Source organism: Triturus cristatus, chromosome 6 (assembly GCF_964204655.1).
Source record: "Triturus cristatus chromosome 6, aTriCri1.1, whole genome shotgun sequence".
NCBI lineage: Eukaryota > Metazoa > Chordata > Amphibia > Caudata > Salamandridae > Triturus > Triturus cristatus.
The window spans coordinates 732,770,251-732,785,484 of record NC_140589.1 but is presented as its reverse complement, the minus strand read 5'-3'; the positions used below and the strand labels follow the sequence as shown (position 1 = coordinate 732,785,484).

Sequence of the window (15,234 nt, the reverse complement as noted above, 5' to 3'; positions counted from 1 at the left end):
CCATGTCATTCCAGTTTGAACCCAGCCATATGCAAATCAGTCTTGACCCTGTGCCTCATGGGAACAGTCCAGCCCGAACTGCCCAGCCGGGTCCACCCTGGACTGGAAACAAGCATCCTAGGACCCGGTTTGGTATCGCTTTGTTCTCCCTAAGTTGGCAGGGTATGCCCAGACGTGGGTCCCTTGCTCACTTTGCCACTGGATTCAAGATAGCCTGGCTGATGAGGGTTATGAACCCGAAACCGGTCCCAGGATGCTTGTTTCCGGTCCAGGGAAGACATGGCTTGGCAGTTCGGGCTGGACTGTTCCCATGAGGCACAAGGTCAGACTAATTTGCATATGGCCATGTCTGAACTGGGGTGGTGGAGTGAGCTAAAGAATGATGATGGATTAAACCCAGATCAGTTGACTGGGGGTGAGTGTTTGATTTGCTCAAACGCTCCGTCCATCATCCCCTTTGGTATCGCTTTGTACGCCCTAAGTTGGCAGGGTATGCCCAGATGTGGGCCCCTTGCTCACTTTGCCACTGGATTCAAGAAAGCCTGGCTGATGAGGGTTATGAACCTGAAACAGGTCCTAGGATGCCTGTTTCTGGTCCAGAGAAGACGTGGCTTGGCAGTAAGGGCTGGACTGTTCCCATAAGGCACAGGGTCAGAATGATTTGCATATGGCCATGTCTGAACTGGGGTGGTGGAGTGAGCTAAAGAATGATGATGGATTAAACCCAGATCGGTTGACTGGGGGTGAGTGTTTGATTTGCTCAAACGCTCCGTCCATCATCCCCTTTGGTATCGCTACTACTTTCAAATAACTAAGTATACAAATATATAGGGGATCGCAGGAAATGCTAGATGGTAATCTATTACGTGCAACCAAGATACTTAAACGCCAGATCTCATTCTGGACCTCACTCCCACTTTGGGTGGCAGGGAGAGTCGCCATTTAAAAAATGGTTATGCACCCAAGGCTGCTATATTATTTTACAAACCTGCCTATAGTAGTGCCACCAAGCATCTTCAAGAACTTGAACACACTGCTATTAGAATTAAAGTGGGGTGGAGGCCGCACGAGAGTGGGGCTCTCGAAAACCCAGCTGAGTACCGATCAGGGAGACCTGGGAGTTACGGATTTTAAAGCATACTGTTATGCGAGCCAACTCCAATGGTTATCATACTCGACAGCAGCCCGTAACCTCCAAGAGATTGGGATGACGCAACAGACACTAGACCAAGGGATCCTTCATACCCTCCTACTGCTTGGAGGACTGTTCCCTGCAGCGGCTCCCCCTTTGCTAAGGGTGGCCCTCACATATTGGAAAAAAGCACAACAATACACTAAAAGGTTGCTCCCCTATGCCCCTAATGTTTCATTAATGGAGAAACCCTTGCCAACTAGAATAACTACATCTAGAAGCATTTGCAGATGGATGCTAGAAGAGGTAAATACCCTGGGGATGCTATTTACAGACAATGTCACGAGAACTTTGTTAGAGAACAAGGAGTACCACACTCTCTTCAAATACTAAATGCAAGCATAAGCAGGTATATAACGATATTGGGTGCCAGATGGTATAGAGCCCCCCACGCACAACTTAGTACACACTACATCTCATGGGCAACGGACGGCACCTTACCCGATCGCTATGTAAGGGAATTCGCTCCCAAGTGTCAATTCCACTGGATGCGCTTAGAGACAGGTGGGACACAGATATAGGCAGATAAATAACTGACAAAGAGTGGGACCTTATATTGGAATACCCTCAAAAAGTATCCCGCAAGGCTTAATTTAAACGTATTCAACACATGGTGTTGCACAGGGCCTATCTTACACTGCACCGTTAAAATTATTTTTACCCGGAGGTGGTAGATAAATGTTCCCAATGCTCTGTACAGTCTGCTGATCTGCTACATTAGTTATGGGCTTATCCTCGACTGGCCCCCTTCTGGGCAAAGGTAATGAAGATCATAGAAACTGTTGCAGATATAACAGGTGGGGACACAGCAGAATACTACATACTCGGGCTACGCCATAAGCACAAGAAACAAGCAGTGCAATGCTGATTTGCTAACTTTGCTCTCATACTGGCAAAACGCTCAATTACTATGAGGTGGAAATCTGCATTACCACCTGCAATACTCACATGGCACGGAGAGGTAGTTCAATGGGGTAGGGCCAAAAGTATGGCAATAAGGAGGCCTACGAAACACCCCAAATTCACTAGAATGCGACGCAATACTTGAGCTCTTTATATCCTCTGAAGACTCATTACAGTAAGACGCTGTGGTTTAGAGATTTTTCTACCAATGCGAAATGTAGCAACCAGAAGTAGATCCCCCCCTAGGTACTAACAAACCAAATACGCACATTGCAGTATATCAATTCTGTTGATAGTATGTATGAGCCAGAACTAACCCTCTTATAAATCGTATTATGAGAGGACGGGAGTGAGTCTAGGGGTGGGAGAGGGTGGGATTGTTTCGGTTACAAGCTACAGTGAGGGGGGTGTGATGTAGTCAGTTAATGCAGATTGAATGTATAAACTAGTGACGCTAGCACTGACACAGCGATTCATAACACTGCCATCACAACTTTTATGATGTTTTCATCTCTGAGCCAAGCATATGTTAATTGTAATGTTAGCCATCATACTACTGTATGTAACACCTATCTGAACGCTGAAACACTTGACTTGCTGTCATGCTGGATTGCCTATTAAGAAAATCTGTAAAATATGTTTTTTTTAAAAACATCAATTAAGCTAGTGACCTAGGCTAAATGTAAAGAACAAGATACAAGTAACACCAAGGTCACACAAGCATGGCCAGGTAAGGAAGAATTGCTCAGATTAACAACAGATAATCACATCCTGTAAAAACAGTTGATAGGCATGAAAAGTGTGCAAAGCATAACAAACTGCATTGTACCATAAATAATATGTTAAAAGCACACTGTTTAATCACAACTGGATCTAAACCTGACTGCAGTGTTTTAAAAACTAAGCACATAAAAAACGGAGCTACCCATAAGCATTTGTAAAAAAAAATGTAAGCGGGACATACTTGCCTAAAATTAGCCTTTTTCAAAATCGGAACGCTAAAGGACTTTCTGGGTAGGTCGTAAAAACTACAAAACATCACAAAATGGAGCATGTCCTGTGGAGACTTTCCATCGTAGCCACAGGGCAACAAACTTTGTCCCTTGTTCTGCCCCCTTGGATGGGCGAGGAGAAGGTAAAAGAGGTCAAACCGGAACCTAGCCAGTAAAAAACGATCATACGAGTTCACAAACCCTAATAGGTACAGTTGAACCGTCTGGGTGGTTCTTAACATGATAAAGCTATGTACGCTGGGCTTCAATAGATTCTTGTCTTCCATGGCTATAGTCTGCTGTTTAAAGAAGGCCACCTTAACATCAACCAGGTCCTTCCTAGTGCTCACTTCAGGGTTACCAAAGAGATCTCCTCTCCCCAGGCTCACAAGGCGCTCCTAGATGTATTTGAGCCATGGGACATAGGATGCATGTTCAAGGGCCATAAAGTCCCTTGGGATCATTTCATTTAAAGATGTGCCCTTGCTGGTCCAGATTTTTTAACCACAATGACACCGGGCGGTAGGCTAACAGGTCGGTGAGATAAGTCATGCCCAACTCTTCATGTATAATAAAGGTGGAGGTACCCTGGGGAATGGCTAGAAGCCGTCTCAAAAAGTTATTTTCTGTGATTTGGAGGTCATCAAAGGTGGTGTAGCCCCATACAACTCTTTTGTATTGCACTTGGCCCTATAAAGCTGTAATATAGCCCCAACAGGTCTTTTTCTCAGTCTCATGGCAAAGTTGAAAATAGTTGCAGTCACCCTAGTACGGTGATTCTTCTTACGGGTTTTTAGGGGCCCCCAGTTCATCTTAGCATCCAGCAGAACCCCCAAATATGAGAAGACACTCGTCCTCGGGACCGGGGTGGACCCAACCTTGAAGGTGTAGTGCCTACTTGAGTGGGCACCTACCTGCATCACATAGGACTTTGAGTTAGCAGAACCTGATCTTCCATGAATTGAGCAAAAGAGTTTAACAGCGTTTGCAGACCCCTCTCAGTCCTGGCCATCAAGACTGCATAGTCTGTGTACAGCAGAACAGGAAGGCCACGCCGTCCCACCTGGGGATAATCTACCTTCCAATAACACCTTCTCAAGATTGTTTATATATACATTAAATAAAAAAGGAGCTAAGATGCAGCCCTGTCGGACCCCTCTCTGAATAGAAAACAAGCGCGTAACCTTAAGATCACTAGAATATCTGACCGCAGCCTTCGCATCTCGATGGAGATCTTGTAAAAAAAAGAACGATGTCCCTGTCCACCTCAAGGGATAGCAAGGTCTGCCACAACTTGCATCTGTTCACACAATAAAACTTGGAGGACAGGTCCATATAGGCCAGATAGATGATACCCAGGAGGGCTACTGTGTACTTGTTTGTGATCATAAGTAGATATAAGCATTGATCTATGGTTGAATGACCAGGGCGAAAGCCATATTGGACTTCTGACAAGATGTTATTCTCATGAGCCCAATTTGATAATCTGTCTTGTACAATGCGTCCAACCACTTTGACCACAGAGTCCAACAGGGAGATGGGCCTGTAGCAGTGCGTGCTGTCTCTGTTCCCTTTTCTAAAAACTGGGACAATAATGGAGTTGGCCCAAGAGGCCAGGGGACCAACACTGACGGCCGCATCGATAACTGAGGTGAGAACAGAGGCCCACAACTCCAGGTTGGAGATGTGAAGATCGGGGGGATTCCATCTGGTCCTGAGCCTTATTATGGGTCAACCCAGATATTCCCAGCCTGACTTCACCCTCAGAAACTGTTAGAGCTGATTTATCCACTCCCGCTCCATGGGAGGCACTCTGAGCCGGAGGTCACCAAAACATTTCCTCGAAATAACTAACCCATTCATTCTCGGAAATGTGGGCATCAAGGGCATTTGCCGGTTCCGATGCCAGGAGGGGACTATTGACAATGCTCCAAAACTTAGTGCTGCTCTTTATGGTAATAGTCTCCATAAGCCTACTCCAGGCATCATCCTTCAGTGCCTCCTTTCGCCTATCCAGGGCTTCTTTATACTGCTTTCTACAGGTTATTACTCAGAGGATGTCTCTTGGGGTGGTACCTAGTGCTTTCTTAAGCTATCGAGCTGCACACGAGCAGGCGGAATTGAACAATCTTGGGGCCCTATCTGGGTGCCCTTTGGGAACAGGAGCCTTCAGTACAACAGCTATGGAGCGGGAAATGGCTACAAAGGCATTGACAATAGACTCTCCGGGCACAAGCTGCGCGACCAAACAGATCTGTAACTCATTTTGACATTTGACTAAAAGGGTCTCATGGAAAGAATCGTAATAATCTGAGCCCATTTAAACCTTCTACCCAATCTGTGGCTTGCAGTAATCCCCCTTCCCCCCCCTGCCCCCCCCTCCCTAGGGCTAGCGGGCTTTCAAACACAAAGGGTTATGGTCACTATGGATGCTCGTTTTAATGGTAAATTCCGAGATTAGGTAAAAGAGGGGGGAAGAGACACAGATTAAATCAATAAAAGAGTCGCTACCGTTCCCTTTGAATGTGAGGGTGATATCAATCTGACCTGGGTCCAGTTTGACCATTGCTGGTAAAAGATCAAATTCACTAACTAGGGCATTTAAATTATCGCCCTGACCACTGTTTTCTAAGTGCATCCCTGAGAGGCGGAGACAGGATAAACCCCCTGTACCCCACATGCTTGGATCCCAACATAAATGGATATTAAAATCGTCACCAATACAAGTTGAGTCGTATGGCGAATGGGGACGTTAAGATTGGTCAAGAAAGCGCCCAGACGGGATATATTATAGACCTCTGGTAGTGACTATGTGGCATTATAAAAATTCAGAAACCCACTTGAAAATAACAAAGCCTGCAAACATGGATTATGTGTGGTCAGTACAACAATACTGCATTTCAGCCTAAGGGAAACATAAACAACCAGGCCACCCTTGTGTCGACCAGCCCTCGAAGGGGTAGCGGGCACAAAAAAGGACTTGTACCCCTCAAAGAAATAGGAGTTTTTGATAGCCCACATCTCCTGCAAACATATAACATCAAACTTTATTACAAGACAGCACCATCTTGGGTCCATGTACTTGCTTGCTAGACCGGCTATGTTCCATGAGATGAGATTACAGTAATTACCGTCCAAAAAATTGCCTCCAAGACTGCCTTGATCAGGCTGATAAAAGAGGTTGGGATGCAAAGTGGGAACCGTCGTGTTCACCGGTACTGACACTGGGAGTCAGTCACAATTGTTTAAGAGCCCCAGATGGGCAAAGACATTTGAGACTTGAACAGGTAGGGTCACCAATTGCCAGTCACGATGGGCCGGACCAGGAGGCCCTCTTGGGCGCCATGATCTTGGAGGTGTTACAGGTAGCGTGGGTCAGAAACGCAAGTGGAGGGCCATGATGGAAATGGCAGGGCCCAGGGTGGTACAAGAGCTGGCCTCATGAAGAATTCTCTCTGCCAGATGTGGTAGATTAAAATTGATTATAACACTTCACCACCACAATTGTTTTTGGACCCCCAACCCAGGCAACTCTCCACACCATGTTGATGAATCTTTCCACTCTAAACCCCGAGATTGTGTTATTGTTCAACCAGTGCAGTACTTTATTCTTTAGCTGATGGAAATCTTTGGTGGCACCAGGCTTTAACACGGGTACATTGCCCAGGACCACGACATACAGTGTTGCTTCCGGTGGTAACTAGAGGGTAGTTGGGCCCTTAGTCTGCATGCTTGGTGCTCCATTTAGTGGAGTGGGTGCCCCTCTTAACCCAGACTCCCTCCTTGAAGCCCTGTTACTGCCTGGTTGGGTCTTCATCCGAGGGTTCTCTAGAGGGGATGCTTCTTCCTTTGACCCTTCCTTTGTGGTCAAAAGCAGGGGTGGCCGTGTGGGCTGGAGGGTGCTCTCCTGAAAGTGGGGGTGAGACGGTGGGGCCTCCTGATCAGCGGCGTCACTAGGGTTGGTATCACCCCCTTCACGACTTAGCCCATGATGGACCTCCTCCGAGTCCGCCAGCGCCAAATAATGGGACCATACAGAATCCTTAGTAACGTTTGTAAATTTAGGTCCTATATTTACAAAGGCCATAGAAGAAAAATTAAATTCAAGGTTGGAGGTAAAAGATTGTAAGAAGTTAAGAACTAAGAAGTAAGAACTACATAGAAAATGTTACTTTTTTATTTTTATTTGAACATTAAACTTTAAATTTTACTGTTACAGGAGATAAGGTTGTAACCGTTCTGTATTGGGTTTGTACAATCAGCAACTGGCAGAATAGTATGCAACAATACAAATTACAATGTCACATTAAATCTCGACTAATCAGAACTTTACTTTCCTGGCCTTTAAAGCTGCAAACTTGTTAATTTCCTTATCGAAATCAACTCCTTTCACCAAATCACTTTCAATTGATAATATTGCAAGATCAGAAAGCCTTGACTGTCCCATGGTAGTGCGCAAATAGTTCTTTATAAACTTCAGCTTTGAAAAACTCCTCTCACATGAAGCCATAGGCACACAGATCGTAAGAAATAATTGTAGGCCCACTGAGAGATATGAGAGAGAATCTAGGAAGTCCCATTCAGCTATGAATTTCAAAACATCAAACACTGACCAGTCTTTGGCTTCTTTGAGATCAATCTCTGCTGCCTTCAGGTGCCTTCTCAGCCTTGGTATTTCTAATAAAAGCTCTCCCTCGGATAACTCATCATAGAAAGTGGACAATTTTGGAATGGACACCAGTAACTCTTCTTCAGTGGCAGATATCAAACTCTTGGCTTGAACAGCCTCAAACATGGCTGCTACTTCCGTGATGGCTCTTGATCTGATCTGGAGTTCAGAATGGAAATGATCAACACACTAAAGCATCGCCCTCTTGTTTTCTTCTTGCAGAGTTAGTCCAGCATCTCTTGTCTTTTCACCTGTCATCCTCTTCTTGAACCTGGGTCTGCTCTCTACTGAAATTCCATATTTGTCTGATTTTAAAAGCGCCTATCCTATTCAATTGCCTGTTCCACTAGATGATTGTGCTGCTCATACAGAAAAAGTCTTATCGTCTCTAGCTTTGTCACCACCTTGTCAAGAGTTAAGCCCTTAGTCTGAAGGTACAGATTAACTTCTTCAAGTACATCACACCAAAAGTAGAGGTAGCACAGAAATGTGAAAGTGCAGACAGCAGGCAGAAGACCTCGGGCTGTACCTCTTGTGTCTAAATTTTCATCTGGATCACATAGAGCTTCAATTGCTGTAACACATTCATCAAATTTCTTTCCCTGCTTTCACTGCCTTTACTGCAGCATGATGAGCACTCCAGAGTGTTGTTGATAGTCTTTTCACTGAGAATCCAGTGTGGTCCATAAAAACATCCCATCGGTGAGTGGAAGCAGCAAAGAAGGAAAACATTGTCTCAAGAGTTCCAAAAAAAGTCACACACAAAGCATTTTCAGCAAAAGAGTGTTGGCCGCACAAGTTAAGCGAATGGTCCACACATCCATTAAAAATAACTTTCCTGTTCTTTCTTTTCAAAATGGCTTGTACACCCCCATGGATTCCAGCCATAGTGGCAGCATTATCGTAACCTTGAGCGCGGCACATCATAATGTCGAATCCATCACTTTCCAGATTTTTAAGAATATCAGAACTGAGGTCAACAGCTTTTTCCCCCCTTAAAGGGAAAAATCCCAGAAACACTTCTCTTACTTCAACTTTCCTATTTTGGATTTTTACATATCTGTTCACTTCGGACATTTGGTCAGTTTGTGATGTGTCAGGTGTGCTATCGAACATGATCCCAAAATACCTGGCAGATTTTATATCTATGTCAAGCTTCTCCTTCACATGATTTGCTAGGACATGTATAAACTCATTCTGAGTTTTTGGTGCAAGATAAGATACTGATGCTTTGAGTTTACATGTGCTTCGCTTTAATCTCATTGGGTGCTCTTTCAGCACTGGGTCATATTTAGAAAGCATCTCAACCATTTCAAGAAAGTTTCCTTTATTCAATGAAAATTCATCTTCATTGTGGCTCCGGAATGCCAGATTCTGCTTGGCAAGAAACAATGTGATATCGAGCAACCTGTGGAAGATGTCTCTCCACTTTTTCTTCTCTATGCCCATCAAAGCAATACTTTCGACGTCAATTGTTTTGTGCAGTCTAAGTCCTGCTGCCAATGTTTTCCATTTTTCAGGGCAATGTAAGTGCTCTTCGGATGTCTCATGATTATGCACTTTCGGGCTCAGTTTCCACCACATCTGAAACCTAGTCACAAATTTGGATGTCGTGTCTGTAGCATTAGCGGCAGGGAGTCAGCAGCAAAAACAATATCATTTCTCACTGACAAGTGAGTAAACCATCCATGATCGCAACACACTCTCGCCATTTGGCATCAGCTTGTAAAACCACTCTTTTGATAGCTGGCGAACATCTCCTTTTGCTTTTAGATCTTGCCTTGTCGCAATTCTGAAAGGGCCATCTTTGTTCTGGAAAGAAGCACTTCCTCTTTTGATGATTACAACCCGCAAATGATCTGGAACTGGTATATTCCAAAACGAAGCATCATCTAAAATATTCCAATTTTACCCCTTAACCTCATTCATCATCTCATTTACAGTATCATGGTTAGAGTCACTTTCAGTACTCTCTTCTGCTTCAAATTCATCCATTTGAATTTCCATTTCCTTTCCTTGTTTTTCTGCAAAACTTTCTTCTATTTCAACACTAGCATCAGAATCAGCGTTATCAATTGGTGGCCGAGGAACTGTGTCTTTTGATGAACCCTGGTCATCATCTGGTCTCTTGACATATTGAAGCATGGATCCACTTAGTGTTGAGAGTGATTCATTTTTTTCCTTTTTTGCTTTTCTTTGCTGGCATCCACTTGGTCTCTTTGATATATGTATTCCATGTGGCATGATTGATATAATATATCCTTGAACTATTACCAAAAAAACAGCGACTTTAAAAACAGCAACAACAGCAACGACAAAAACAAAGCAAAGCGTGTTTTAAAACATGTGTAGTGGGCGTGGGCAGTGGGCTGATGAAAGCACAACCAAGTTAAAAAGAGGTTTCTGACTCACAAAAATGAGGCTTGGGCCAACCAGCAACGCTGCCTTCTACCTTCGTTAAAAAGGAGTAGGTTATCTAGGACTCTGGAAGGCTGAAGAGCTAGAGCTCTACAATGCAGTTAAGAAGGCAAACAAGAGGAACAAGCTGAGGAATCGTCATGGAAGGTGGCCAAAGCTTGCTGACTGCCCTCCTTCCATTCATTTATTGGATGTTTAAGTGTTTAATCACTAATTGTAGAAATATAATAGAAAACTGTTTATAAGCATTTGTAAGTAAGGTGGGCACGACAACAAAGGCGCAGCATATAAATGTTTTTTCGCCACTGTGTTCTTAACCACTCTGTCCCCCCCGTACGCTTTGAAGTGGACTCTCAAAGAGACTCATCTTTAGATCTACCAATCCGAATGCTCACTGAGAACTGGCGCTCTGAGAGGTGTGGACGGGATTGCTTCCTAAGAGTATTGTAGGTGAAAATAAAAACAATTTATTAAGATTGGCTAAACTCTTCTAAACTTACACTTTCATGGATGGGAAAGCATTTTAGCTTTTACCAAAAATCTCTGGAAAAATCCCTACCAACAATCTTCGAAGGGCCTTTCAATACTGACCATCTTGCTCCTCTTGTGACTAGGCATGCAAAGAAGTTTGGGCCGTTAGAGAACCACGCAAAGACTTAATTTTGATAATTGTAACTGTTTTTTTGTCTGAACGATTCATGCAGTCCATGTTAAGTAAAAACGAGACTCCCTTCCCTTGCAAATATGTAATGCCGGATCTGTATACATGATGGGAAGTGTTCTATTGTCCACTTTATGAAAATACTTACCTTTGTATTCTGTACATACAACTTGTGGAGATTCTTGATTAAATGTCAATAAAGAAATGTAAACAAAAAAAATAAAAAATAACCCTTAATGAATCCAAATGAATGACTAAAAATCAGCCTACAGAGAGTCTAAATAAATGAGAGAAAAGGAGAAGAACAAATATGATACCAGTAAACTCATGGCTCTACAACTAACAGTTCTACCCCTGTTGACCTTCTGTACTTGCCAACCCAGGTATGCTGATGCAGATTACATATAGGCATCTCCTGGCCCATTATATACAGTGCCCGAGTGTTTTTAGGCTTTCTTGCATTAATGAGTCCAGCACAGATTAGATTTGCATTACATGCTACATAAACTCGGATAACTCACAACTTATTATGCACAGTAAACATTACCAGTATCTTTCCACTTGATCACATGACAATTCGGAGTTAAGTTATGAGTTATCTATGCAATAGCGTTCCTTCCTGTGAAAGGACAGAAGTAGAGAAACCTGCTACAGATCTTGACAAGGTTTCTCTTGACTGCGTGCACCTTTTCTGCAAGAGGAAGGACTAACGTGTGAGGTTCAATAATGATCTGTTCTCGAAAGACTCTTATAGTGCACACAAGGATTGAAATCTAAGATGGGCTCCACCGGCATTTCTCTCTTTGTTTTTATTTACATGTTACCCACGGGCAATCAAGCAAGGTCAACACAGGGAACCTGAATATAATACAAAGATAGAGGTGCACACTTTTGGAGCAAAAACACACCGATTCCAATTGTGCCACTGCCAGGCAGTCATACTTTGAATCTTACTACAGAACCAATTACTGGCTGCATGGAGAAAACAGCAGTGCTTAAACAGACGTCTTGAGTGGTACCAACTGTTCCTGCCATAGTATTCTTTCTGAGTAGTGAACTTCACGGTTGCCCTCTGAGGCTCTGTCCAGAAGTTGACAAACAGAAACACGTTACCTGTCTGCGCGCACCGTATCCAACATTCAAAGCTCCTCTTTCAAAGCACAGGGTGATCTCCGGGCATCTTATGTAAAGGGAAATCAAACGCGCTCCTTTCGACAACACCCTTCACACGCGTTGAAAACGGCGGGTCCGGGAGCCATGTGAGTGACGTTTCGAATGTCATCGACGTCCGGACGCCGACGTCGTATAGCTAATTGGACAAGGTAAGGGTTCCTCCTGATTTATATAGCGATTTAAAGCAGAGGCTCAGCAGCGGCGTCACTAGGGTTGACGCAAAACAAAACTATAACACGTTTTTGTGTTTATAACTAACAGAACAGAGATATTTTTATAAATTTCTGTTGCTGGGTGAAACAATGCTTAAGAATAATTTCATAGAGTGACATAGAATCATAGACAGACAGTAATATTTTGCATTTTGTTGTCACCCCATGTGGTGATGTCACCCGGTGCGGTCCGCACCCCTCTAGTGACGCCACTGCTCCTGATTTATGATATATGGACCAAGCTGGTTACGATCCTATTAGTAAAACGTCCCGATGAGGCAAAAGGGCCGTTGTTATCTGCATTGCTGCCCATCGTGTTATGCTGAGCCAGATTAAGAAGTTCCTTCTCAATGGAGACCAAATGAAGCTTGATCAGTTCCGGTTTGGAGTCAAATCCTGCCAAAAGAGGACCCACAAATGCTTCCAACATGGCTGCCAGATCAGCTTTAGGCAGATCCTGGGCACCCAATGAAGTAGACATCAAAGCCTCCGTTCTAGGGTACTTTGCCTTACTCCCTGTCAGGGAACACTTCTGTTTGTCCCCAATAGCGGTACCCTCACTAGTACCCCCCACCTGGGCAAGAAGGTAAGGTGTCACTGGCTTGATGGTGCTCATGCTACGACCAGACACTGGCACTGTTACTGATTGTGCCCTGCTAGCCTTATCCATGACGTCAGGAGCATCTGCTAACCTGACTAATTTCTGACCAGGGGAGTATATATAAGGGGACCCCCCCCCCGACTGTCTCAGCCAGTTCCACCAGCTCTGAGCTACACAAAATTAAGGCTGGACTAGGTAAGCAGGGGAGCAGCTGTTTTGCAGGGGAGTGGGAGAGCCGGCGTGCAACAAGGAGGAGTCTATTGTGGTTATCACCGGAGCCACAGGGGCTGATACTGCTGTCTTACATTTCCCCATGAGGCCGAGTTCAGTTATGACAGCACCCATAGGTCAAAGGCAGGATGCTGAACAACAGGGGTAAGAACCTCATATCGGTGCTACCTGGACTTGGTTGGACCTGACTGTACCAACGTAAGGACAAAGGAGAACATGGACTAATACACAGCACAGGCGATGAGATGTTTGATACCCGGTCTATAGCAGGCAACCCAGCTTGGCCACCTTTGTGCCAGAAGGAAGATAGAATTTGAGTTTCTCGGCTGCTCTACGATGCTGTTCAGTGTCTCTTCAATGGCTGGCTGTGTGTACAGTGGAGGGTTAAACCAGGAGACCAAGAGGGTGGCCCGGCCTCCTCCGGCCTCTGAAGGGCACGGACGAGCCTGCCCTTGGCGTGGGTTTTCCCGGGGGTGGCCCGTGTGCGTCCCGTTCCGCAGTAGAGAGGCAGCGCTTTTCAGAGCGCGACGTTGTGCGTGTAAGCTCGGCTCCTCCTGCTTTGGCCGTGCAACCTAGGACACAAAGTCCTGCCAACAACAGAGTCCACAAAGTCTTCCTGCTCCATGGTAGAGGGGCAGCGCTTTTCAGAGCGTGACGCAGCCCAGGTAAGCTGGGCTCCTGCTTCTCCAGCAGTGCAACCTGGGACAGAGAGTTCCACCAACAGAGTCCACATAGTCTTCCCTTTCAGTTGGAAATTGAAGCTATTGTACCCGGAGCTCTTCAGAAGCATTGACACCCCCATGTCTATGGCAGGTGGAGGGATGTCTGGAGGCGGGTGACCTTTACCCCGGGGGGACACCTTTATATCCTTTCAAAATGCACAAGACTCTTTGGGGTGGAACCAGCACATGTTCTCCATTATGCCAAGCTGGAGAGCGTGGCAAAAGACCTCTAGGTGGACTTCCTGGGAGCCCCTCGACCCTCGTGGGTCCTTGAATGTCTCATTGGGTGGGGAGAGGGGAGCCATCTAATTACCCATTTTTACAAAGCCCTTGGGCATGATATGCAACCGCAACAGTACCCCATGCGGAAAGCCTGGGAGAGAGACATAGGAGCTCCCATCTCTGATACAGACTGGGAAACTGCGTTAAACTATGTTCGTTCTGTGTCCTGTAACAACCGGTTTAAACTCTTACACTTCTATTTTCTTTATCACACATACGTTACTCCATATAACCTCAACAAAATAGACCCCCACAAGGGGTGCTACTTGTGCACGTTGTGGGGTGGTTGGAGCCATTTTTAGGTCTCGCCTAAGCAGCGCGCATGCGCTGCATAGGAGGACCTTTAGCTGTCGCTCTGCTCTTTTTGGAAGCACATACTCGTGCTTGTGGTGGCATCCACCTTGCGGGAGCGAGCAGCGGCGCGCATGCCAATTGGCTGTTGCTCGCTCCCACAAGGCGGATGGTGCCAAAGCACGAGTGTGCACAGCTGCTGTTACTCTCTCACAACCCTCCCGCCCATTTCTTTCTTTGATGCTTTTTAAAAAAAACTTTCAGCGTGAGGCACGTGCGCTTGTTTTAACAGGTTTTATATTGTTTGAACTCGACCGGAAGATATTGGAAAGCTCTACACATCCTGGTGCTTTCACTTTCGTTCGCGGATGCTTGCTGTTATTGCGATCTCCCTTTCTCAGTCACTTTGCTCCTCTTTAACACTTGTTTCTCCATCCACACACCCGGCATCCGCCAGTCCTTTCATCTCTTGGTTTTTCCTTTTGTTTTGCCTTTCATTTGTGTCTGCATGTGCATTCATATGACTGTACATGCTACTATGCGTTGCTTGCCTTAGTGTGTTAATTACACAACTCTCTTATTGTAATTCCATCCTAAACGGCAGCCACTGAAAACCACCAGTGAAAGATTTTTTTCAAAGATTCACAGCTTATCTCCAAGAAATAATTGAGAAGGATTTTAATCTGGAGCCCGGTGGAGTTGGTTTGACTCCCCTACGGGATCAGGCGTGTCCTCAGATCATACAAATCAGAGCATTCCAGACTAGAAACTCAGCTTTTAAACACGTTTAGTGTTGCCCTCATAGAAAGATGCAGCTTTGAGATACCATGGAACCCTGTGAAGTTTGGACAACTGCAAATTAACTTTATTTGCTCCAATTGCAGGCT

The 15,234-nt window shown here is 45.0% G+C and overlaps 1 protein-coding gene across 1 annotated transcript; it reads right to left on the bottom strand.

The window, feature by feature from the left end:
- Nucleotides 1–8,344: 8,344 nt before the first annotated feature.
- LOC146817786 (zinc finger MYM-type protein 1-like) lies at nucleotides 8,345–9,901 on the bottom strand. Its single transcript, XM_085609684.1, is given in 2 exon segments — nucleotides 8,345–9,648; nucleotides 9,727–9,901. Coding segments are annotated over 2 exon segments (1,479 nt in total).
- Between the last annotated feature and the right edge of the window lie 5,333 nt (nucleotides 9,902–15,234).